Raw genomic sequence first — 27,824 nt, forward strand, 5'->3', positions numbered from 1 at the left:
AAAGAATTTGCTATTGGGATTTAGGTGCAAGGAAGGAGGAGTCTATGAGGTTGTTAGGTGATATAGGCCATCGAGTCATAGAAGGTCTATCATTTTATGTATTCTCTGCGTCTTTGCTCCAAGAATTCAAGGTAGCTGAAGCTAAAGAGTATGAGACTGGGTTGAACAAATGTAGTAGTACCAGAGATATAGCTATCGGCTGATATCTTTCCTACTTATAAAAATATGTAACGCTTACATAACATTGCAAGAGTACATGTATCTCAATTATGATGTTAGTGCTATTATCAGTAACGCTACTACTGGAGCATAAACGCAATGCCCTGTCCACTGGATACTCTACTCAGAGTAATGCAGGTTTTTAAAGGTTATACTGGGTTGGTTTCATGTTTAAAGAAAGTTGTAGTCAAGAGTCTCCCCCCAGAGTCTTTATGTAAAAAAACCTTAAGAAATAAGGACAATTTGAGATGCTTATAGGTAAAAGCATCTTCTCGTTACACCACCGCTGGCAGGAAATATTGGTTAAAAAGTTGTGGTGAGAAGGTCATATCAGAGAATGTTCCGATATCATGTTAGTTACTTCTACATGAAGGGCCAGGCTGGTGTAGAGAGAGGTAGTCAAATCCAAGCATGTTCTAAAAACATGTTAATTGCGTCTACGGGGAGGGTCATGTTGGGTTATGCAGAGATGGTCAGATCAAAGAATATTCTGATAATATGTTACTAAATTCTACAGGGAGGGACAGGCAGGTCTGTGGAGAGATGATCAAATCAGAGGATGTACTAATAACATAAGAAGGAAAAGCTGGGCTGTGAAAAGGTAGTAATATCACAGAAAGTTCCCGAAAAGGTGCGTTGTTCTACAGAGCCTGGCAGGCGCTACTGTGGAGAGATGGTCTTGTTGCTGGGGGGATGGCCTTATAATAAGAATCATAATATGTGTAAGATAAAAAAATAAAAATAAAATAAAAAGACAGTGTGGCTGTGCAGCGATGTCTCCATCAAGGGGACGTGCTTGCAGCAAGGGAAGCTTCCATGCGCCGACAGTACAGGGGTGTTCTTAGGCCGTGGGTGCTTCTACAACAGTAGTTTCAGCCTGACCGGACAAGCTGTAATTGTTCATGAAAATGGCTTCTGGGTACAGTGCGAGTGGACACCGGGGCCCGTGAGAGATGGCACGTCATAGGGAAGGACTTACAAAAGTTGCTGCAGCTTCTGCGTGTGGTAAAATACACGCCGTGCTGCGGGGGGACAGACCCATTAGTGGCACGTTCTCATTACAGGATATTTTGTACACATATAGAATCTTTGCCCTGAAGAGGGACAGAACTACGCGCGTGCTAAAATGGGGCTGACCTTAAAATGAATTAGTTCCATAGATTGGGGCTCTCTGGGACTGGACGGATATTATCAGAGCAGTGAAATCCGAGGAGCGATTATCTTAAAATTGTGTCATTTCACCCATATCAAGTCAAACATTTTTGCAAAGTGGGCCCAGCTCCCCGAGCCAGCTGTGGGCATTAGCATTTTCATTAGACAGGGCCTGGAAAGGGGGGTGGGGGGCTAACGAATTCATCTTCTCTTTTTTAAAGTGATTTGGCTCCGCAGGTGGACAATAGGAAGAGCCGAGGGTGGGGGTGAGGAGAGGGGGTGTCGAAGGAGGATGGACGTGTCACAGGGGAGGAGGAGAGCGATTGTGGAAAAAAAACGTGTGAGCCCAGAGGTGGAGGGGGCGGGGGGTCTGAAAGGGCCACTGAGGTGATAAAAAGCTGGGGACGGAGTCTCGAGCTCAGAAGAGACCTGTGTGTCTGTGGGAATTCGTCGTACGTCGCCTTGGGATCAGGACAGTGCTCTGGGGGAACACAGCGCCCCAGTCCACCTCAGAGGAGTCAGCTTCCCGCACTGTTTTGGGGGGCCTTTCCACCCCACCCCACCCTGTTACCAGGCCCTCGGACCTATCCATTCTGCTTCTTGGGAACGCCACAGGCACGAGACGAGGGAAAGGGCCGACTCCGGGCCATGTTGAGTGGAGGAGTTAAACTGGAAAATCAAGCAGCCATGGATTGGACACACTTTTACCAGGACAGCGAGGTAGGATTCCTGCCCACTTGATGGTTACGCTGCTTCCATGTTCCTCTTGTGTCGTCATGAGGGTGGGGGCGAAAAATCATGCAAAGGCGCAGAGGATAACAGACCTCTCTCTCCACTTCTTAACAAAACAATATTTACACGTGTGTTGATGTGCTCCAATGAATTGTCATGTAGTTAGCGGTATTTGGTACGACAATGGGCCTTGTCTAGACCGTTCACTATACTAAGGGGCAGATTTACAAGCCCCTTGCGCCACTTTTACGTCACTTTTAACATGGAAAGTGGCGCATGGTTCTTGTAAATCTGCCCCTCAGTGTGCAACTGTGTCCGATGTAACCAACTCTGCATTTGGATTGATGCAGTCTGTTGAACTGTCTGTTTTTCTGGCAGTGGTTTATTTCGATTTCTTAACATGGTTTGCTGATCCTAAAAGTGACTTTTTGCACCCCCTTTTTTAGTTTAACTAACTTTACAAGCAGCACAGATTGGTTTGACCAAGATTGTTTTAAAACTTTAAGAGTACGCAAATTCCACCTCAAAAGTAATACATCATCATTGTATGTCATAATAATTTAGCACAACCTCAGAGTACCCTCTGCACTTTTGATGATAACATTAATCAGAATAAATTACACTGATGAAGTTACACAGCATGACAGCAGGTGCGAATCAAATTAGAGCTTTGAACAGAAATTCGTGTATTTTATGCCATGTTATTTGGATATTAAGGCACAGAGATGGTTACCTGGCAGGATGTTGATGCAAACTGAACTCTGTGGAATGCAAGACAGCTTATAGAGAGAAGGTGCATAGCTATGTTCATTCTAAAGAAGGAAGCTGTATTTAGGACCATTGCTTGTTTCCCGAACATGTGGCTAACTCTTCCTAATGGCGCAATAATTGGCGCAAACAAGCGCGCATTTTCGCCATCCATTGCTTCGCGATGTGGGAAGTCACTGTTAATGCCTCAGTTTTCCCTAGTCAGGTTCTATTCTCTGTCATCTCTCTCTCGTCTTCCAATGTCGGATGACAAGCACTCCTTTTCTCTTTTATTTTCTTTGCTATCTGGAGCTCCAAGATCTTTTTTATTGCATTTATCAGTGTATGCCGCAAGATCCGGTTACAGCTGAAAGTAAGCTGAAAGGGGGAGCTCTGCAGGTTTTCAGTCTATGAAAAGGCCCATGTGGTGCAGTGATCCAAAAAGAGTAATGAAGTGCCACAAAAGGGTGACGGGGCAGAGTACAAGGTTGCAGCAGGTGCCTTTCAGTGCCAGAGAGCATTTGAATCACAGCTGTAAGGCTGGCACAAGTTGAGGCCTAAACCGGAAGCGAGACATAAGCCTGCTCCGTGGGGTGCACTTGATTCCCAGGAGGCGACACAGCGCTGTCTGGTTGCCCTTTCTTATGCAAGGAAATGGCCGCTTCCTGTGGTAGCGCCTTAGCATAGGGTTTTCAGGGAAAGCCACAAAAAGAGGGGAAACCCCAGCAAATCTGATGCTAATGCGCACGTTTCGGAACTACTAAAAGTGAGGGCCACAGACTACGCACGCGGCCCCAAGGTGAGGTGACAGACGTGGCCCTGAGGCTCGAGGCTGATGCGGGAAAAGTCTGACGTCAGCCGCGAGTTAAGATTGGTGCAGCAGGTGCAGTGGGGCCTGCGCCTAGCAGCGTGGTGGACTGCCTGTTTCCCCAATGTACGGATTGATTTTGCTCCCTCAGGAAGGGACCTGTCATTGCATGGATGAGACCTATGGCTTGCTCCTGAGTGGAAAAAGGCATACAGTACCTCGGGAAGGCCTTTCAATAGTTGGACTTTGGGGGAACTACATTGCGTGCAATACAGAGACTATATGAATTGGGAAGTACATTTGGTCTGACTTTTTTTTATAACCCAGAAAAACCGAGGTTCTAATCCCGGCGTTGGCAATGCATGAAGAAAATATCGCGTGATTCGTGATTCTGTTCCTGAAAAATAAGTGTGTGCAAAGTAAACATCCAAGTGTAATATTTATCACTGCCAGAAGTAGAGAATCTCACCTTTCGAACACACCCAGGTTCTTGATTGCAGGTCTAAAGACACACCACGTTCAACACACTCTTATTGTTATAGCGCTTGCATTTAAGATGTTCCCGCTGCAGCACAAATAACACTTTATTGTGAAATTCCCTATACGAGTTATAACTAAACCTTACCCCCACGGGTGCTTTCTAGACTCCCAAAGCACGATGGGGGTCTGTATAGAAATACTTTATCTGGAAAGAACACGAAAAAATACAATCAGCCCAGATGTTCTGGATTTCACTGTAAAAGACAAGTGTATTACTTTTGTTTTCAGAGCTTTAAAGCTGCGAAGAAAGGTGGCTTAATAGAAAATCCCAGCCGGGCCTTCACTTTGAAGCTTATAGACGAGTACATTGAATTTTTTTCTTACCGCTATATCATATATGTAGAAATGAAGTACTGGAATCCCTCCTCCCTCAAGCAATAGATAATGTATGTGTGTGTGTGTATATATATATGTGTGTGTGTATATATATATATATATTTTTTTTTTATTATTTAAGTTTGTTAACTCCTAAAAGTTTTGCCCGGTGGTGGGGGATGTTACTAATGATTCCTAGTCATGGGTACTCATTTTATAAATCACGTAAGGTGGGATATACAGCCAATCAGGAGTTGAAAGCCGCTGGGTAGAACCATACCTTCGTAAATGGTCATTGACCCACCGAGCTACTTTAGCTGCCAGGGTGCATATTTCCGGTATTGCCAAAGGTCGATATGTTCTCAGAAATAAGATTTTTTTAAGAGCAGGAACCCCGAACCGAAATTCAATGTTTACCACTTTCTGTTTTTTTTATTGTGAAAAATAAATTGATCTGCTCCCACCCTACATTTGACTGCTCAAAACCCAAGCATATAAATGTTCGTCTTTTGATGTTTTTGAGGTGTTCCCACTAGTGCTGGCTGAATTTATGTTGTCATACCGAATAAAATAAATATGTAGCCGCTTTGGTACATTCCGCCATGTTAGTGCATTTTCAGAACAGAGGGCTAAAGAGAGTAGGGGCATCTGCTCGGATAGCTTAGTGGGTTAATGCGTATAGTGAGGTGATCTGATTCAGTACTAACAAATTGGCTTTTCATGATGTATACTTTGCAGAAGACAGTTTGTTTTCTTTCTCCTGAGAGATGCCATTGAGCACAGAAAATGTCTCTATCAAAAGTAGAACTTCATAAAAAATGTCTGCACATATTGTCCAGCTTAGATGGGCTCAAATATGTGAAAAGTTATGTCCTGAGGGGGAAAACAACTTTCGACAGCTGTATGCAAATATAAACCGAGAAACTTTGAAGTCTTCACAGAGGGTGAAAGTTGGAAACTGTGCAAAACTTTGCTGGGGAACCTCGTCTTCCACCACTATTCACAATTCAGTCTGAGGCCTTACGTGAAAAATATCTTAATACACCAGATACATTTTTTGCTGGAATAATTCTATGTCAACCCTTTGGCTACACCTGCTTGGTGCCATAGGACCCAGAAATAATATTACAGGGGTGTACAGAAAGCAGTGATTAAGAGTTCCGCAGTACCAGGGTACTGGGCCATACCACTCCTCTCTAAAATAGCTTCTTCTGTTCGATGGTGTCCCTTTAGTACATGCGCAACGTGTGTGCAAAGTCCAACTATTGTTCGCTTTGGGCCTTGTAAAACACATTTCCTACAACTTGACTGGCATCTAGGTGCTTTTACGGCTCGACAGTGGGTATTCAGGTCTGATAAATTAACCTTAGAATTATTTAATCATGGCATAATTAATTCTTATTAGGTCTAGGCAAAATGTTATTTGCGCCAGAGTAACTTCACTCGCACTCTGTTCCTGTGCTCTTGGGTAGGCATTTTTTCCCCAGTTACTCCAAATTACATGAAGGGTGTAACCTAATAAATTTAAAAATGAATAAAAATTACATGATTACACCGTGCAGTAATTCAGAGAAAAAATGCCAACCCAGGAGCAGAGTAACAGAGTCAGAGTGGCTGCTGCTGTTCCTGTTCTGTTGCATGCAGCGCTATTTTCTTACCATGTAATGCATCCTCAGGTTCATTTTGGATGTGAGGGTGCATTCTGCTCTAAGAAAGTAGCGCAAATTGCAGGAATACGTTCCTTGCATAATTCCATATAATCTCGCATAATTTTGCTGTAATTTCACATGGTTACACTGAAACAAATTACACCCGCCCCTAATTCTAATTTAAGACCCACCCCTTATTCTACCTCAAGGTGTTCAACCAGGTTTACTTTATTCATAAATACCTGCTTAAAATCCTAGTTGCGCTGAAGGCCATAAAACATTATGATACATTCAAGCAATTTAATATCAGATGTTTAAAGCTCACCTTTTTTTTTGCCTTTCTGCCCGAACCAGTGTCAATTGACTGAAAAGTCCATGCAAAGGCATGATCGCATGAAGATAAAAATGTTGTGCAGTACCCTTAACCCTAAAAAAAGAAAATGATGCAGGTGGCGGGACTACACTGCGCCCAATTTTCAATAGTTTGTTCATGAGGAAAATACCACTCCTAAATCACAGAATCTGGAAGGTGGAATTGTATCCTTTCAAATGGGATTCGTTCACCCAGGAATTCCGCTACTGTTTGGAATTTCCCTTTAAGTCAATCTCTTACTAGGGGAGGGTTTGTGAAAATTCTTAGGTGGGCCTACCAGCAAAAGTTGGCGAACAACCACAGATTCATGGGAATTTGCTAACAGTCTGGAGGTCGTATGTCCCACTACTCAACCCTCACCTCCTTTACATGTACAGTACTCCAATTTAAGTATACAGTAATTGAACTCCCAGAGTGTTAATTAGAAGGGAATGATGGTGGTGCAGGGAGGTGGCTTCTACACTGGCAAAACATGCTCTGAGGAGAGAAATTGTACACAAACATTTTCAGGAGTGATAGCAATTTTGTGTCACATTTCTGTAAGTGTATATTTCCATCTGTTACATGTCCCTATAGAGAAATAGCAATGCTTGTGACATCTCCTGGGAATCTGCAGCAGGCATACATTTCCTGGGGTTCTCCAGTAATCAAATCCGAAATTACATTTGTGCAAAGTGGGGTGCATATTGTGCTCTTGATGGAAGATAATTCCTTGTCCGGATGTCACACCTGTGCGTACTCCCATAAGGCCCGCCTATTCCAATACTGACAAGACGCAAGCACTCCAGTTGCATTTCGAAGTGAGAAAGGGGTATCTACTCAAGAAGGCTACTGCAGTCGACAAAGTACAGCGCAGTCAGTTTCAGTTTAAAAATATTAATATCTTCATTGTTAGTGATTTAAATCCCATCAAAAGTAGATAAAAAAAAAATTGCATTCAAGAAAATTGAAAACCTGTCTAATTATCTTCAAACACCTGATGAAAAAAGGCAGTCACGTTTTCTTCAAAACTTGTGCAAGAAACAAAATATATCATTCATTTTTTTCGAAAAAAAATTGAGCAAACAAACACTTTGTCAGCAGATTTCTCTTTTTTCCATAACACACTTCCTCCAACGCTTTTTTCCGAGAATGACTATGCATGCACCGCTGGTAAAGTGTTGCCAAGTTTAAAAAACTTAAAACATCATTTAAAATATTTTATATAATTTATCTTATTCACCACACGTATCAAAATAATTGAAAGAGCATTAAAGTATGTATAAATGTACAACACTACCAAATGTCAATTTTGGCCTTCCTCTAGACATTAATGCCAAGCATTTTAAAGGCAGGTCCAAAAGTACAGTTTAGATTGCTCCAAAAGTGAGTGATGTTATATCATTGCAGAATGAGTTGGTGCCAATTAAATGGGATGTCGGGGATCGGGAGAGAATGTCCACAGAACTCTTGACTTAAGACATAAAAAGCTGTGATCACTTAACGTGCCAACAAGAATACTGGCCCAAGTCTAAATCTGCAAGAAAAACATAGGGGCAGATTTACAAGGACGGGCGCATCCCTGCATATCAGCAGGGATGTGCCAGTAAAGATGCGACACATAGGAATACCCTTGTGCAACCACGGTCCTGTCGCTTTTACAATGCGAAGCACCGTGGCGCAAGGATAGCCAGATGCGTGTCACATCTTCTGGCGTCAGGGCAGTGCATTGCTGGAGTCGTGTCGCAAGTGCGACGCAACTCCAGCAATGCTCAGGAGCGCACTATGCCTAACATGCTGCGTCAATCCTTACGCCTGCTTCAAGCAGGCGCGGGGGTTTGATGCAGCATAGACGTAAAAGTGACTCGGTGAAATCTTGTAGATTTTACTGCGTCACTTTTACGGGGCTTCCTTGCGACGAAACGCCCACCCTGCATACATTATACCCGACCCAGGTTTAATGTGGAGCAGGGCTTTACAACGTGACGCATCTCACTAGATGCGTCACATTATAAATCTGTTGCATGGTGGTGCATTGTTTACGACGCCACTGCGTCACAGAAGTGACGCAACAGTGTTGTAAACATGTTGCAAGGGGCTTGTAAATCTGCCCCATGGTTACTATCATAATTTTCATTGGTTTTTTTTTTGTCTAGCAACATGTTTAGCATGAATCTCATCCTGAGATTGATGACGAATACATCAGTTAGGTACGGCAGGATTGGTCAGCTCGCTGCTAAAACAGGTGATTATCTGTAGGTATCAGTTGAAATACTAACAGTGCTCATTCGGCCCGCCATCCTTCCGAAGTCGGTAACTTGTACCCCGCTAACAGGATTAAGACCTGTCACATCAACAACATTCTTAAGTTGTTTTGTCATTAAGCCTGCTGGATTCTAAAATCATCTTTTTTTTAGGTGCTTACGGGTTTTGAAGTTTCTCGCTTCAAAAAACGTCTTCTCCCGGACCCTTTTCAGATCACTGATTAGAAAGAGGCTTTGAAAAGTGCAGTGGTTCGCCAAACTGGCACTTTATTTTACTTCACTCTCTGCATAAGCCAATTTTAAAATATAAGCACATCTTACAAGAGATACTACAGAGTCTACTTTTGTGAGAACAATATTTTACACATAATAAATAATTGCATCTTTAAACAGTTTAAAACATATGTAGATACATAGATTTTCACTCTATGTAGCTACAGTCTGAACACATCCTTCCCTGCTGTGACTATGTATATTCCACTGTCTCTAGTTCTGTTTTGGGCTTGGCCCTACGTTTTGTTTTTCTGATGCTGCCTTTGGCTTTTTGCAATCTGGGCTAGGGTCACCAGAAATTAGGAAATCATTACTGGCTAGGCATAATCCACCAACCAGATTAGAATTCCATATTTTAAAAAAATGTAAGAGGTGGCGAGTGTAGATTACAGTGCTCTATAACTTGCCGCAACCGTTAATGACCCTTTTCTAACCCAACCTTCTGGCAGTGCATCGCTCACAGTGCGGACAATCCCCAAGAGTAGGTTTATGCAAAATGTGCCTTTTTTCTTCCTGTGGAAATAATTTTATATGGGACTGTTAGGGTAAATACTTACACTACGTGCACCGCTTATACCTGTTTTTAGGTCTGATGCTAATCAATACCTTTTTATTATTCTAAAATTATATTTATAATATGCTTGTAGGAGTATTCAGTCAGTTGTCTTCATCTGTTGGTCTGGTGTTGTGTCATTCACATTTTTCTTGTGAGCACTACAGCATACAGGATAGGACAGTGGATCAGCCCTCTACCGCCACTAGCTAATGTCTCTGCGAGAAACCGCATGCTGCCTTTTCTCAAGGCACAACTTTACAAAAAAAAGTAGCTCTTTTAAAAGCCATGAACGACTTCTACGGTCATTTGTGCTTATTTGAGGCCCAAAAATATTGTTGTTTTTAGCTAGTGTTGTTGGTTTTTTTTTTAGATTGAGGAGGGCCTGGTAATTTATCCCAAAAATTACGCTTTGCGAAAAACAGGGCAAAACAAGAATTGACACAGCTGAAAGGCTGGTAGCCAGTGCTAGATACATCAGTTTTGCCAACGTTTATTCCAGGTTGCAAGTCCAGAAGGGAAGTGTGAAGTTAGTGGAAGAAAGTTACTACATCTGTGTGGGACTATCCACAAAGCTACGACTCTGTTGGCCCTGATCACAATGGCATTCACAAATGTATTGACATCCAATTGTAGGATCCTGCTATGATGAAGCTGCAGAGACAAACACATCCATGTAGCGGATGTCTTTACTGACAAAAGTGCCATATCCATGCAGATAATCCATTGGTACAGATTTTGTGGCTCAAGCTCTGGTAATTCTACTGGCAGTTTCACATTTTTCTACCCTTAGGTGACTTTTTCTTGACTCAAACCCTCTGTTAATTATTTTGTCCAACATGTGCCCCCAGTAGACCCAACCAGTGGGATACACTGTCCGAGAAGGGTCTATAGAGGTTACAAAATATTCAACAACCATGAAGATCATCCTTGCCTTACTCAATGATCCACAGATGAGTGAGTTTCTAAAGGAAAATACGTTAACACCTTCAGTGCTAAGGCATTAGTAGTATTCTCCTTTAATTTCCATTGAAATCAATGGAAAGTCCATGACGAGTTACCCTTGTCATTAGCATTGAGTATTTCAACTTCATTTGAAATCACGGGGTTGACTCTAATTGTGCTCCAACCATGTTTTTCACCAGCAGTTATTTCCAAGCAAGACCTGGAGGAATGTGTATGACCAAAAACCTGCAGTACGGGTTACACGATGAAGAAAAACCAACCATGGAGTTTCCCTGGTGCTCGTCTGACGCAAAGTGACACAAAGCATAGGAGATGTTGCCTAGTGGCTAGAGCTGCCTTTTTTGTAACCTGGAATCTTGGTTCAAATCCCATCTTTGGTGCTTGGCTTAACATTTTGCGGTTCTGGGAAAATAATTGAATCTCTCTGTACCGCAAAAAATGTAATGCGTGTGGACGTTTTTGTGCAGTTCCCTAAATTGATGTACACAATCTTGTTGATCGTCTGCCCAGACTTCCATCATAACCAAGAGCACTCCTTTGCGTCATAGCTAGGTTCAAACTAAATACATGCTAATACATAGAAAGCATCACAGATTGCAACAAAACATCAACTTTCACTCAAAAAAGCTATTTTGCAATGAAATTTGACCTTTGTGCTGTGCCCAGACCCTTTGCACCAGAAGCCTGCTAATGTATCTAAGTGGGTGGGGAGTATCTGTGGCCGGCCAGCACAAAAGCTTTGAGCTTTGGTGCACAACCATATATACTGAAATAGAGTGATCTAGCTTTTCCCCAAATCCTTATGCCAAGAAAAAACAGGTTCAAGCCAGAGGTCAAGTGGTATATGTCCTCATATGCTTACATTACAAGCCTGACACCAGTGTTGGAGTCAAAAAACAGTAATTTGTACTGGATGTATGGTGCACCTCTGGGGCACATCCTACATTACACAGTGCAGAGTCCACTTAGCACCACACCATGAGGCTCAACCAGACTTAGTGTGAGCACCACCACACACATCTTCAGCAAGTGGCTATTACTAAATCTCGTGCTGCGCGGTTTTGCATGAAAGAGACTAAATCTGGACCAAAGTCTGTTACTGCATATTATTCCCTATTACCTGCTGGCAAGCTCGGATTTACGTGTAAAAAACATCCAATCACAGCATGCTAGCAGAATTCCCCCTTATAAAAATTCCACCAATTTAATCTCCTCATCTTTAACGAGTCCTGAACAGGTTGGCAACATGGTCATGAAAGCAAAAAAGTGGAATTCATTAAGCCACCCAAATAGTTTCCGATTAAGAACTGTGAAAAATTCGCACTTGCTTCCAACTTGCACATGGTGCTTCCACCAGATTTTTGCTACTCAGCAAGAATGCATGCGACAGGAGCAGAAAATCCATTTGCTAATGTTCCTTGCCAATTTTTTGTATATGGAGGTCGAATCAGGAAAAACCCACCTGCTTGTTGACGCAAATATTATTTGCCTGGAGTGTTTTTGTGCCCCCAATTTGCACCAGTGTCTAAATGAACCCATCAATCTCTTCCTTTTTAGGCCTATTTCGTTATCTTTGCTTCTTTGTATATTCCCCCCTCCTTTCCTTTCCAGCACTCTTCCATCCCTGCTCCTTTCCGTCTTTCCCTCCCATTTTCACCCACTTTCACTCACTTTACCTCAATATCTACCTTCTTCCATCAGAATCCACTTTTGATTATTTTCTATGTTTGTCACATTTCTGTTTGTATTATGCTCTCGCTGACTCCACACCCTTCTGCTTGCATCCTTTATCTGTTCCCTTACTACTCACTTTCTGTTCATTTTATTCACCCAGGCTCTTCTTACCATTTCTCCTTCTATCCCCACCCCATTCGGCAAGGTTGTTCCCGACCTCACCCACCTCCTTGTGTACCCTCCAATCCCGGCCCATCCCTTCTTTGGCATCTCCCTACCATCCCTCCTTTCTTTCCCTCTTTTTCCCCACGGTCCCCTTATTCCTTTCCCCGTGTCTCCCCTCCCTCCCTGGGCTCCTGGACCTGGTGCCCTCAGTCTTCCCGCCTGGGGGGGCTCCTGCCACCCCCTGCACATTCCTGGGACGGGGCATTGATCTGAGCCGGGTGCTGTAAGCCGGACTCCTGCAGGGTGGGTGGCCCAGGGGGAGGCGGTCCCCTCACAATGGAGAACACCAGGCCCCTGACCCCATCAATGGCTTTACGCCCCTCCAGAACACACAAGCGGCGGGAGCCCTCAAAGGCGGCCAGCCCCAGATTTACCCGCATTTGATTGATTTTGGATCCGTGTTCTGGCTGTCTGAAAGGGCCCGCGAGATTGCTTTCCAAGGTAGCCGCCGCCGCCGCCGCCTGTCTTGTCAGCAGTTCAGCTCCGGGGCCTGAGAGCCTCTGTGTGAGGAGCGGAAATTCGTCCGCTCTACATGTCTTCACTATAGAGACGACCAGCGAGTTGGAGTCAGGGAGACAGAGCAGCCATAGGACCGAAACAGGAAGACTTTTCGAAAATGTCAGTCAGTCCAGGACAGTTCAATTCAATACAACTTGATTGTGTATATTGGCTCAACGCAGTATTACTTTGAGGATAATTATTTCAAACTTAGTTTTAACTACGCCTTACTGTTCGTCCTTACTCCATTTTCATTTTTTGTACAAAGGTTTTGATAAGCTATTAACTTTAATGAGGTTAAATTGAATTATGGGATGTATCCGCGTGTTGCTGAGCACCTCTGGGCACCAGGGCAGTGAATGTGCATAGGGCTATCTCAAAACGTTTGTTCAAGCAAGCATAGTATTCTATTTTAAAAGTGAAAGGCCATATCGAGGTCGACTTTATCTGACAAACTTCTGTTCAGCTATATAAACATTCGGACACCGCATAAAGCTTATGTTTACCTAAGTACTTGTTTTATGACCAATGTTGTTGCTTCCTCTTCCTAACTCTGGTTTTGTTTTGTCTTGTAGGCCTACTCCGGGATGCACGGTATGTCATCATCCCTCCCCAGCAGCTCGTACATGTCCGGTGACATACATGCAGCATCAGCCGGCATGAACTACATGAACCCAGGGCTTGCCAGCTCTATGCCGGGCATGCCGGGTGGGGGCAGCCCTGTGAACTCCATGGCACCCAGCTCCTTGAACATCTCCCCGCTCAGCCAGCCTATGAATGTGGCTCCTCAGGGTTCCTCCTCCTTGGCACCGTACTCGCCCATGAACTCCCTGGCATACGGACAGGGCGGGCTGGATTATCAGCGTGATCCAAGGGCATACAGGCGCAACTACTCCCACGCCAAGCCTCCGTATTCCTACATCTCTCTGATAACCATGGCCGTGCAGCAGTCCCCCAACAAGATGATGACCCTCAATGAGATTTACCAGTGGATTACTGATCTCTTCCCTTACTATCGGCAGAACCAGCAGCGCTGGCAGAACTCCATCCGCCACTCCCTGTCCTTCAATGACTGCTTTGTGAAGGTGCCACGATCCCCCGAAAAACCTGGCAAGGGGTCCTACTGGACTCTCCACCCAGATTCGGGCAACATGTTTGAAAATGGCTGCTACCTGCGGCGGCAGAAGCGCTTCAAGTGTGAACGGAAAACTGGTCCCAAGCGGGTGCAGGATGAGACTAGTTCCCAGCAGTCGAGTGAGGCAACAGTGAAACCATCCGCTTCCCCGGCTCCTAGCAGTGATGCCAGCTCTCCTATGCAATCACCTGGGTTGCCTTCCGGCCTGGAACACAGTCAGGCAATGATGCACCAGCAGCATCATAGCATGGCAGCCTCCTCTCCAAGCCTTAGCCCGGTTTCGGATCAGCGGCAATCCCCAGACCAGCAAATGTTCCACAACTTGGGGCCAGCCAATGATGACTTCCTGTCGCACCTAGGTGCTGAAGCCCACATCAAGCCAGAGACCCTTTCGCTCAGCCATCCATTCTCCATCACCAATCTAATGTCCTCCGAGCAGCAGTACCATAAGATGGACGTAAGACAGGCCCATGAGCATATGATGAACTACTCCAGCTATGGCTCTGTTGGTTCTGGCGACTATCACCCCATGACTGTCAAGCAAGGGCTGGAGATGCCCCCCATCTCCTCTGACTCTTATTACACAAACATGTACTCCAGGCCCCTGCTTAGCTCCTTATAATAAGCTGCTCCACCCTACTGTACATACTCCATGTTGCAATATTTAAATTTGTGCTATTTTAAAAGCTCTGTAATTTTATATGGGGAAATATGCAGGACTGTACATTTTTTTCTGAAAGGATCTTTTTAAAGACATTTTGGGATTTATAGTGTTGTTATTATCAAGTGCATATTTATATTGACATGTGTGTGTGCATGTACTAATCGCACAGGAACAAACATGCACACACACAATCTCTTCCACCCACCTTCCAGTTGTCTTCCATAACCCCCTGTGCTCTCTAAAATATCCCAGCATATTCCACTGTTTCACATGTCAGGGTCAATTTAAGATAGGCTGGCATGACGATATATAGTATATGTGAGGAAGGATCATGAGAGATAAACCTGGAGAAACCTCAGATGTACAGAGAGCGAAGCAAGTACCCAGGACACAAGGACAGTCAAAGCACCCCCTGTTGTCAGGAAGGCTCATTACATACTGGGACACCATGAGTTTACCAGAAGGGAGAAAGGAAAATAAAACATAATCCAGTCTATAAGAGACTTAATACACTGAAGAAGCTGTCACGAGACATGCTGCACCCTTGATAAAGGGAAATACACATCTGAAAATTCTTAGTACACCTGTGCACAGATATTCAAATGATATCCCAATTTCATATTTATAGGTGCTCCAGCCCGCCCTAGCAGCAGAGTTTATAAATCTTTTGGAAGACATTTTTTTATTTACTGTCATGATCACCAATTTGTTTATTTCTCCTTTAGGATAGTAACGCTTTTTTGGCTTCACAATATCATCAGAAAACCTTTTTTGAAGCGGATGGGAGTTGGCTATAGTGCTTTTTTTATAAAAAAAAATGAAAACTTTAACAAATTAATTAATATTTATTAAGGCCCAAAAAGGCTCTGTTTATGTATAGCTCTGTGTTTCCTTCGTTGATCTAAAACCCTCTTTCTGGTATTGGGGTTTGATGCTTGAAATCAAGGAAAAAAATTGTATTTGATTCTGTAAAATAAATCCATTTTGTAATTTCTCAGGTATGCCTCAGCAATTTTTTTCCAGCTACAACATTACTTGTTGTTAGCTCATTATTTTAGTGGCATGTTGAACGTGTCGCTAACATTTCCTAAACGTGGCCAACTGTAGTTTTACCTTTAAACATTTGTTGCGCTGGGGGCTTCATCCCAGGAGCCAAGTGAAGACTACACAACTAGAAAGAAGAGTTACAATAGGAGTACATTTGTGGTGGCTGTAGTGGTATTGCAGTCTCTTCATATCCCATGCCTTCTTCACTTCTAAACAGTGCTTGATTTGTAAAAGAATAAGTGCCAGGACCCTTGTCAGGAACCTGCTGCAGCTTTCACCACCCATTTCCCCTGCGTACTCTGGCACTTACAACTACTAACCATGACACTTCTACAAGGGAGACAATCTGGACTATTCCAGGCAGTCCAAAGCGATAGGAATGACTTGGATGGCTGGTTTTACAAATTTGTAATGTACAAATAATTCTTAAACAACTGTTGCTGCGTTCATTTCAAAATTAGACAGACAGCACCACCATGTGGTGAACTATCATTAGTATCCGTGCTGACAATTAAGTGCCGGTGCTGAACACCGGAAGCCACCAGCTCAATTTAAGCACTGTTTTCATCTATCCCTCATACACTGATTCATCTCGCTTCATACTTTGCAATACTCCTGCGCGCCTTTCTGTTGACTGTAATGCTCTGAATTTAGAGCCTGGAATTGTAAGGGCTTTCAGAGCCCGTACAGCTTCTTTTGAATGTTGTAATGTGATTGGAAATTATGGACAGATGGAAGAGTTTTGATGAGCCGGTATCCATTCAGTTATGTCTCATTGTCTCCTTCTGATGTTCCACTAAGAAAGCATGACTCTGAAATAACATTGGCAGGACAAATATTGCGTAAACCATTTGCATGCCAGCTGTCACTGTATGAAGGAAATTCACTTTTTGATACATGTCATAAAAACGAAGGCTGACATGATTGACAGTGTGAAACTGAATTATGGTTGCTAATTACAGCAAAGAAATATAGAAAGCCGTAATTTTTAGGGAATTTTTGTAAGCCAATATAAAAGTGAAAAACATGCATTTAGGTGCTGTGAAACACTGTGTAATGTTCAGAAAACACCACTGCCTGGCAAACCACAGCAGAAAGATGTTCACAGTCATCAAGGGGCAAACATCAGTCTATTGCCAATAAGTCCTTGGTAGAAAGAACTTTCTCCTCCAGGATATAAAATGCACCTGAGTCGGTGCACCTTCACCTGTTTCCAAGACCTCTTGCTTGTTATGTGCCACTATGGAGCATACACAAGCACTATGGCCACAGGAACATCACTTTTTCGACGTTCCTGTGGCGATAAGGGCTTCACCTTATTTACAAGGCCGTGTTAAGCAACATTAAGTGGCCTTGTATATAAGGTATCCTTAAATGCTATACTTAAGGGGTGGGCAATAAGTGAAGAAAGTGACCCGAATCGGGTCACTCAGGTTTCTTGTGACCACCTCTCTGCCTTCCAAGAAATGAAGAGTCAGGTACACAGTAGAGAATACAAACCAAGTTTATTAGTAAATGCGCTGTAGCGGAGTCCGGTCTGACCAGCCTCATGGGATAGCTGCAGAGGGACTGACTTCAGAACACTTGGTAAAACATAACATGCATTTCCAACACCCACAAGACACACTCAGGCTGGAAATTTCCAGCTGGGACCAGTTGCAGAAAGACAGAAGGATAAGTTTCAATTCCGAGTCTGAGCACACACCATCTGTGCACCAAGGTCACTCTGCCTGCCTTCGCAGCTAAACCAGTGGGAGCAGGCTTCCCTCTCATGGGAAGGGTACGCAGAAGTACAAAACAATCTATTGATTAGCACAGTGAGGCCCAACCTTGAGAGACACAAATGCATCACAGCAGTTTTCTAGCTGCGAGACCAGAAATGGGCTTCGATCAGTAAGACAAAATGGCGGCCACTAAAAAAATGGAGCTGTAAATGCTAACTTAACATAGGGCAATACAATGCAGATAACATTTAATTCCAATAGACCCCCCCTTTGCTAAACCTTTTTCTCACACTATCTATATTCGAATACCATATTGCAAGCATCAGAAACATTACTATATGCTAGGGCGCACATACTCAGAAGGCAAATATACCTGCACCAAACTACATCATTTTAGCAATCCTACTAGGGCTCAATCACAGCATGTGTATTATAGACTGGGACTGACTTATCAGGGATGAGAACCTTAATGCAACCTGCACAACAAGCTAGGAGGCAGTGCAAACAGGGGCATATTGTTCGTGTTGCCCACCCTTTTTGGCTCAGAGCAGAAACATACTTTTAAATTGTAGCTGATGAAATGTACGATACGCAGATGGGACAATAAATACAGTGATAAGAAGGAGAAAAGAGAGGCAACATTTGCAAACCATCCCCTCGGAGGCCAAGTATGAACTTTTGATCCACGGTCCCCGACGCAATTTCAAGCACCGGGTAAGCCAACAATCAGTTCTCCTGTCGAGTAGCGTGTCATAACCTTATGGTGCTGGACACGTATTGATTACGTTCTTTCCACCCTTGTGCCCACAGTCTCCACAGTCACTATATTTACCTTTCGCTGCCACCACGTGCAGACATCGACAATTACCGTGGGGTAAGTCCATTGTTAATTTACCTCTGTCGTGTTGGTACTTTACGCCCACACATTGTCACTTGTGACCAACCACGATTCACTTGTTCTATCCTTAGTTACCATCATCTGGACATGATCCAAGTGTCTGATGACTTCAGACCTCGACATATTGCATGACTTATGCAGGTACCTTTTTGGAATTCACGTACCAGTGTTTCATATGATGCCCTCCCCGGGCTGGTTTTCAGCTCCACACGCTCTGGTACACCGCTGTGACCGCCTTTTGTCCTTCACATATATTGTTGGCTCCTTCCCACCAAACCAATTTAAGTTTCCGATCCATTCTGTCCAAATCTAAGTGCATGTCAATTAGTTCACCACAAGGTAATTCCCAAGTCTCTAATTAATTTAACAAGCACGCAAGGACAAATTTCAGATTAATTGCCTTGCCTTTAAGTGTGCCTCAACCATTTATCATGAGATCAATCCCATCCCCTTGAAACTCAATTTCTGCATTCTATATACTCAAATAGGTTGCCTGCCCCTCTTTCCAGTCCTGATGAAGACCCCCCAGCAAGGGCACGATGAACCCTGCACTACCTAGAGGGTCGAAATGTCGACAACCGTCCATTGGTCTATCAACTTCACGCCATCACTAATTTCATTTATTGTTAAATGTGAAGTATGATTTCCTAAACCAATTGTCATGAACTATCTGTCTTCCCAACTGTATATGATTCACGAATACAGTCCTCTTGATTCATTGATTTTACTGTCACTTACGTTACCTCACTACCTTATCCTCACCTGATCACTTACCACTACCCTTCCTTCCCTCCCTGGGGCACCGTACAACCAATTGTACTTATTGATTTACTCTTGTGTATATTTGATATACTCAGTCTCGTTGTGATTAAAACAATGTGGACCTAATTAGTGTTGTTTATTATTTGTTTTGATTATACAACATTAATTTATACAGACACTGGGACCCCTTCCTCTCAGTACATATTGAACCCAGGTCCCAGTGACTATGTTTGGGTAAAACCCCCCCGTACATACCCCACAGGCGAAGTGAACATTATGATACAGGATCTAAGACAGGCTTGTTGTCATGTTCAGTCTGTATGTGAAGTCACAAGTGCCCTCACCCACCTTAATCTCCCCAGCCCCCTGGATACAAAACTAACTGTCATATCAACCACAGTTACAGACATCTTCGTAATGTACATATTCATTTGCAGTGCGAAAAATCAATAAATGTCATATCTGGAACAGAAAAAGAATTGAAGGTGCACAATCGGAACAATTGAATCAACAGTGTATGTCTTCCTGTGCTCCCTTTTGTGAGGGCCCAAAAGTAACAAATATGTGTTCAGAGAGAACAGGCATTGTACCAATCAAAGAATGCACAAGATATCTTAACAGACCACCCTGACCAAACAGGCCGATTTAGCCCAGAACGCAGGCTTGCAAAGAGCTGTTCTTCCTCCCTAATGGGGCAACTCAATAGGTACAATGGAGTTGGTGACCAGGGAACAAGAGGAGGGTCTCACTGGGAGACTCCTTTTGTTTATCTATGGTGGTGCTACTGAGCACAACGCTGGAGCTGCTCGTCTAGCTCGGATCCAAATCCCATGTACCAGGGCAATGTACTTTCTTCCTCTAAAATTGCAGTCCCCTTGCCCTGTTCACTCACTGTCCGATCAATGCACCAATCTCTCTTTTCCTAAACTTATCATTGGTACCATGGGAAGGGTACGTCTGCCCTATTCTTCATCCATGCAGACCATCCCTACCAACCTGACTTTCCCTTTGGTGCACTGTTCCTCTATCGGGGACGTAAATTGTACTTTGTCACTCTAGGCACAGAGTGATCGATGAGCTGCTACTCCTGGATAGTTCCTCTCTCTTTTGCTTTTTGGTGGTGTGGCCTCGTCCCGCACATCCTTAATTTTCAGATCCGCCTTAGTCTCATTTACTTTGAATTTCCCGTACGAAGCAGCCAGGCTGGGCATCACGTCCGGGCCCCTCTGATGTGACTGCAGGGTGCCCCGGACCTATCAGTGAATAGAGTACAAACTTTCAGTTAACTGGCAAAGATAAAACTTTTGTTTACCGACAATGAGTAGTGGTGTAAGCCTCGATCCATTTACTAAGCTCTTAAAGGACAATCAGGACATATTACAAATCATTGCATCTGTCTATCCCTATACTATTCATGTGAAGAACCTCAAAAGGGAAAAGTGTGTGGTGCAAAATTATCGGAGGGCATATGGGTATCCTTTCCAGGATTGTGCATCATGGGCACCATACAGTGCAAGGGCTGGGCAATGGGCAATAATAACTACTGGAAATACATATGCATTTGGAAACCTTATTTTCTCTTTTCTGGCCTATCAATTCACCATCCCTCGTCCTTTCAATTGTGCCATTCTTTCAACTTGCAAAAACAACAGTTGAAGGACAGAATGCTGAACAATGTCATACATGTGTGTGTGTGTGTGTGTAAATGTGTTTCGATTTATATAGCGCACTATAACCCAGGGGTCTCTAGGCGCTTGCTTAGGGAACCCGTCCTGGTATTACCCTGTGAGTTACCCCGGCCGGGTGTCCACAAGGTGAAAGCCAGGCATCCCGCCGCGAGGGGCCATAGTGGAGATTAAGCAAGCTATTGCCCAGAGTCGCAGAGTGTGATCCCGTGAGTCGAGTAGGCACCAGAGCGAGAATTGTCAACTCCGTGGAATTTTTGAGCCCAAGACCCACCGAGGCGGGGAATCGAACCCCGGTCCACGGCCGATCTTAGCTTCCAGGTCTGCCGCCTCTAACCCCTGAGCCACACTTCTCCACTAGGATTACAAATGCAAAAACCACAGTTAATGGACAGAATGCAGAACAATGTCATACATTCACCCCCGTTCAGAGATCTGGGCCTAAATCCATTGTTTTTTTGCACTCCACACCACCCCAGTTCAGGCATGGCCATATGCAAATCAGCCTTGACCCTGTGCCTCATGGGAACAGTCCAGCCCGAACTGCCAAGCCATGTCCTCCCTGGACCGGAATCAAGCATCCTAGGACCGGTTTCTGGCTATCAGCCGTCATCAGCCAGGTTAGCTTGACTCCAGTGGTGTGGAGAGCACAGGACTCATGTCTGAGCATACCCGTCCCACTCGGGGTGACAAGTGCAAAAACAACAGTTGATTGACAGAATGCAGAACAATGTCATACATTCACCCCAGTACAGAGATCTGGGCCTAAATCCATTGTTTTTTGCACTTCACACCACCCCAGTTCAGACATGGCCATATGCAAATCAGCCTTGCCCCTGTGCCTCATGGGAACAGTCCAGCCCGAACTACCAAGCCATGTCTTCCCTGGACTTCCAACTTGAACATCGTGACTTCCAGTACCCACTCAGCAGGGCATGCTACAAAAATTCTTTTCATTTCAGTTTGATCTCTTTCCTTAGCTGTCGGATCTGCAAACACATTATCCCTTCCCACATCATCAATTACTTTCCGGTGGGCACTACACTTTACAATTCATAAGCTCTAATAAAAGCTGCCTGTTCAGCTACTCGAGATAACTTTTAAGGGACTTGTGATGTCTCTGCAACTGTATGTAGTGTTGCTGTAAAATAAGCACCATAAGCAGTAGTGGTGGTGCCACCTGAGAATTTAAACAAGAGCCATTGACATATAATTCCCGTTGAGGGTCAGACAAGGGAACATCAGTCTAGTCTACCCATCCTTTCATCCCCTTTTTCTTTTCTATCCGATCATTTGGCAGAAGGGAGGGGCAGTAACATGGCTGAGTTAAAAATCATGATATTTACATTTTTTTCTGAACAATGCTGATTTTGTAGCCAGTTAGACGTGCACTGGTAAGGTGCTGTGTCTCTTTTTATTCAAGGGAGTGATCACAGCATGGAGTACCATATCTGTGAAATCAGTGGCTAAAATGAGTCAAAGCGATTGTGTTATGGAGACGGCCACCGTCATGACCGCCCCTAGACAGCTTGGGAGGGCTCTTGCGTTAGCGCCAAAGACAGAAAGTGAGCAGCTAGCCGTCTCGTATACCTACACCACAAAAAGGCACGCAACAATTTGTGTGCCAAGCACAGGAGCCAAAGAAAGCACAGTTTGTTGGTTGCCCAAGTGTTAGTTGCCCAAAATACTGCTTCAGGCATTCAGGATAAAGGCTCATGCACCTCATGCACTTCTTTAATGTGTTAGTTCGCCAAGAAGTTAATCTCTTACCCCCTTCAACAGTAGGTGACCTCCTCTCGACAATACTTACCCCTTGAAAAGCATTCTTCATGGCCATCGGAAGCTAAATGCAATAACTATGTAACTGTACTGTCCCAACAGCTTTGACTTGAGTCTGAAACTTAGATCCTCTGTCTTTCTGCATAGTCCTAAGAAGTGCAGCAGAGCCTATGACTCCTACCAGTCAATGTGAATACGGACAAAGACCTATTATTGAAATAAAAAAGTACTGCCAAAGAATGTATTTTAAATCAGTGGTAGAAAAATATTGAACATCATGCGCTATAACTTTCTTATTTTATATTCTTTCCCCTTTTTAGGTCGAGTAATTTATTACTCGAAACTATTGTGTTAAAACCAACTCTTAAAACCAAGGTCTTAGGGAGTCGGATTACGCACAATGCATGTGCCCGTGCACGCGCTTTTCTCCCGAGCCTCGGCTTCACACTTCAAAGGAATTCCTTCCACTCCTTATCTCCTCAGGCACTTAGCGTCTACGTGTGTCTCCCAGGCTCCTCACAGTGCCATATGTCCTCAGGGCATCACACTTCTAACGTGAACGACCATCTGCTCCTTGGAATACTGGCATGGTTGCCCAGTGCTGCCTGATCTTCTTCAAAGGCAGCTTGTAAACCGAGCTGCCCTCTGCCTATGCATTCTGAACTCTTTCTTGGATTTCACACACAGTCCATAGCGCTTCCTTCTATCTTTCACCAGGCACACACACACACCACTAGCCATCAGTGCACGCTTTCACCAGGCACACACACACACACACACCACCAGCCATCAGTGCACGCATTCACCAGGCATACACACCACCAGCCGTCAGTGCACGCTTTCACCAGGCACACACACACACACACCACCAGTCATCAGTGCACGCATTCACCAGGCATACACAGCACCGGCCGTCAGTGCATGCTTTTACCAGGCACACACACACACCACCAGCCATCAGTGCACGCTTTCACCAGGCATACACACCACCGGCCCTCAGTGCACACTCTCACCAGGCACAGACACCATCAGCCATCAGTGCCCGCATTCACCAGGCATACACACCACCTCCGTCAGTGCACGGTTTCACCAGGAACACACACACCACCAGCCATCAGTGCACGCTTTCACCAGGCATACACACCACCGGTCATCATTGCACGCTTTCACCAGGCACACACACACACCACCAGACATCAGTGCACGCTTTCACCAGGCATACACACCACCGGCCGTCAGTGCACACTCTCACCAGGCACAGACACCATCAGTCATCACATCAGTGCATGCTTTCACTGGGCACAAACACCACCAGCCATCAGTACACGCTTCCACCAGGCACACACACCACCAAACGGCAGTGCACGCTTTCGCACACACACCACCAGCCGTCGGTGCACGCTTTCACCAGGCACACACCACCAGCTGTCAGTGCATGCTTTCACCAGAGACACACACTACCAGCCATCAGTGCACGCTTTCACCAGGCCCACACACCACCAGCCGGCCAGGCACACACACACCACCAGCCATCATTGCATGCTTTCAACAGGCACACACACACCATCAGCCATCAGTGCACGCTTTCACCAGGCATACACACCACCGGCCGTCAGTGCACACTTTCACCAGGCACGGACACCATCGGTCGTCAGTGCGTGCTTCCACCAGGCACACACCACCAGCCGTCAGTGTACACTTTCACCAGGCACACACACACACCACCAGCCATCAGTGCACGCTTTCACCAGGCATACACACCACCGGCCGTCAGTGCACGCTTTCACCATGCACACACACACACCACCCGCCATCAGTGCACGCTTTCACCAGGCATACACACGACGGCCCTCAGTGCACACTCTCACCAGGCACAGACACCATCAGCCACCAGTGCACACATTCACCAGGCATACACACCACTGGCCGTCAGTGCACGCTTTCACCAGGCACACACACACACCACCAGCCATCAGTGCACGCTTTCACCAGGCATACACACCACCGGCCGTCAATGCACACTCTCACCAGGCACAGACACCATCAGCCATCAGTGCATGCATTCACCAGGCATACACACCACCCGCCGCCAGTGCATGGTTTCACCACGCACACACACACCACCAGCCTTCAGTGCACGCTTTCACCAGGCATACACACCACATGGCCGTCAGTGCACGCTTTAACCAGGCACATACACACACCACCAGCCATCAGTGCACGCTTTCACCAGGCATACACACCACCGGCCGTCAATGCACACTCTCACCAGGCACAGACACCATCAGCCATCAGTGCACGCATTCACCAGGCATACACACCACCAGCCGCCAGTGCATGGTTTCACCACGCACACACACACCACCAGCCATCAGTGCACGCTTTCACCAGGCATACACACCACATAGCCGTCAGTGCACGCTTTAACCAGGCACATACACACACCACCAGCCATCAGTGCACGCTTTCACCAGGTATACACACCACTGGCCGTCAGTGCATACTCTCACCAGGCACAGACACCATCAGTCATCAGTGCACGTTTTCACCGGGCACAAACACCACCAGCCGTCAGTGCACACTTCCACCAGGCACACACCACCAAACGGCAGTGCACGCTTTCACCAGGCACACACCACCAGCTGTCAGTGCACGCTTTCACCAGAGACACACACTACCAGCCATCAGTGCACTCTTCCACCAGGCACACACACCACCAGCCGGCCAGGCACACACACACCACCAGCCATCATTGCATGCTTTCAACAGGCACACACACACCGCCAGTGCACGCTTTCACCAGGCATACACACCATCGGCCATCAATGCACACTTTCACCGGGCACAGACACCATCAGTCGTCAGTGCACGCTTCCACCACGCACACACAACCAGCCGTCAGTGCACGCTTTCACAAGGCACACACACACACCGCCAGCCATCAGTGCATGCTTTCACCAAGCATACACACCACCGGCCGTCAGTGCACACTTTCACCAGGCACACATACACACACATACACCACCAGCCATCAGTGCACGCTTTCACCAGGCATACACACCACCGGCTGTCAGTGCACACTTTCACCAGGCACACACACACACCACCAGTCATCAGTGCACGCTTTCACCAGGCATACACGCCACTGGCCCTCAGTGCACACTCTCACCAGGCACAGACACCATCAGCCATCAGTGCCCGCATTCTCCAGGCATACACACCACTGCCGTCAGTGCACAGTTTCAGCAGGCACACACACACATCACCAGCCATCAGTGCACGCTTTCACCAGGCATACACACCACCGGTCGTCAGTGCACACTTTCACCAGGCACACACACACACCACCAGCCATCAGTGCACGCTTTCACCAGGCATACACACCACCGGCCGTCAGTGCACACTCTCACCAGGCACAGACACCATCAGTCATCACATCAGTGCACGCTTTCGCTGGGCACAAACACCACCAGCCGTCAGTACACGCTTCCACCAAGCACACACACCACCAAACAGCAGTGCACGCTTTCACCAGGCACACACCACCAGCTGTCAGTGCACGCTTTCACCAGAGACACACACTACCAGCCATCAGTGCACGCTTCCACCAGGCACACACACCACCAGCCAGCCAGGCACACACACACCACCAGCCATCATTGCATGCTTTCAATAGGCACACACACACCACCAGCCACAGGGGAAGCTTTCACCAGGCATACACACCACCGGCCGTCAGTGCACACTTTCATCGGGCACAGACTCCATCGGTCGTCAGTGCATGCTTCCACCAGGCACACACCACCAGCCGTCAGTGTACACTTTCACCAGGCAAACACACACACCACCAGCCATCAGTGCACGCTTTCACCAGGCATACACACCACCGGCCATCAGTGCACGCTTTCACCAGGCACACACACAAACCACCCGCCATCAGTGCACGCTTTCACCAGGCAAACACACCACCAGCGCTCAGTGCACACTCTCACCAGGCACAGACACCATCAGCCATCAGTGCACACATTCACCAGGCATACACACCACCGGCCGTCAGTGCACACTTTCACCAGGCACACACACACACCACCAGCCATCAGTGCACGCTTTCACCAGGCATACACACCACCAGCCGTCATTGCACACTCTCACCAGGCACAGACACCATCTGCCATCAGTGCACGCATTCACCAGGCATACACACCACCAGCCGCCAGTGCACGGTTTCACCAGGCACACACACACACCACCAGCCATCAGTGCACGCTTTCACCAGGCATACACACCACATGGCCGTCAGTGTACGCTTTAACCAGGCACACACACACACCACCAGCCATCAGTGCACGCTTTCACCAGGCATACACACCACCGGCCGTCAGTGCACACTCTCACCAGGAACAGACACCATCAGTCATCAGTGCACGTTTTCACCGGGCACAAACACCACCAGCCGTCAGTGCACGCTTCCACCAGGCACACACCACCAAACGGCAGTGCACGCTTTCACCAGGCACACACCACCAGCTGTCAGTGCACGCTTTCACCAGAGACACACACTACCAGCCATCAGTGCACGCCTTCACCAGGCACACACACCACCAGCCGGCCAGGCACACACACACCACCAGCCATCATTGCATGCTTTCAACAGGCACACACACACCACCAGTGCACGCTTTCACCAGGCATACACACCATCGGCCATCAATGCACACTTTCACCGGGCACAGACACCATCAGTCGTCAGTGCACGCTTCCACCACGCACACACAACCAGCCATCAGTGCATGCTTTCACAAGGCTCACACACACACCGCCAGCCATCAGTGCATGCTTTCACCAAGCATACACACCACCGGCCGTCAGTGCACACTGTCACCAGGCACACATACACACACACACACCACCAGCCATCAGTGCACGCTTTCACCAGGCATACACACCACCGGCCATCAGTGCACGCTTTCACCAGGCACACACACACCACCAGCCATCAGCGCACACTTTCACAAGGCATACACACCACCGGCCGTCAGTTCACGCTATCACCAGGCACACGCACACACCTCCAGCCATCAGTGCACTCTTTCACCTGGCATACACACCACCGGCTGTCAGTGCACACTCTCACCAGACACAGACACCATCAGTCATCAGTGC

At 46.1% G+C, this 27,824-nt stretch overlaps 1 protein-coding gene across 1 annotated transcript in view; it reads left to right on the forward strand.

Moving 5' to 3' along the window:
- LOC147692283 (forkhead box protein A4-like) overlaps positions 1 to 15,584 on the forward strand; it is a 143,584-nt gene extending 128,000 nt beyond the window's left edge. The window contains exon 2 of the mRNA XM_086936766.1: positions 13,543 to 15,584. Within this exon, the coding sequence (XP_086792892.1) occupies positions 13,555 to 14,724 (1,170 nt within the window). The 5' untranslated portion in view covers positions 13,543 to 13,554 and the 3' untranslated portion in view covers positions 14,725 to 15,584. The remainder of the gene's footprint in view (positions 1 to 13,542) is intronic.
- The last annotated feature ends 12,240 nt before the right edge of the window (positions 15,585 to 27,824 follow it).

This window comes from Lissotriton vulgaris, chromosome 9 (genome assembly GCF_964263255.1).
Source record: "Lissotriton vulgaris chromosome 9, aLisVul1.2, whole genome shotgun sequence".
NCBI classification, from domain to species: domain Eukaryota; kingdom Metazoa; phylum Chordata; class Amphibia; order Caudata; family Salamandridae; genus Lissotriton; species Lissotriton vulgaris.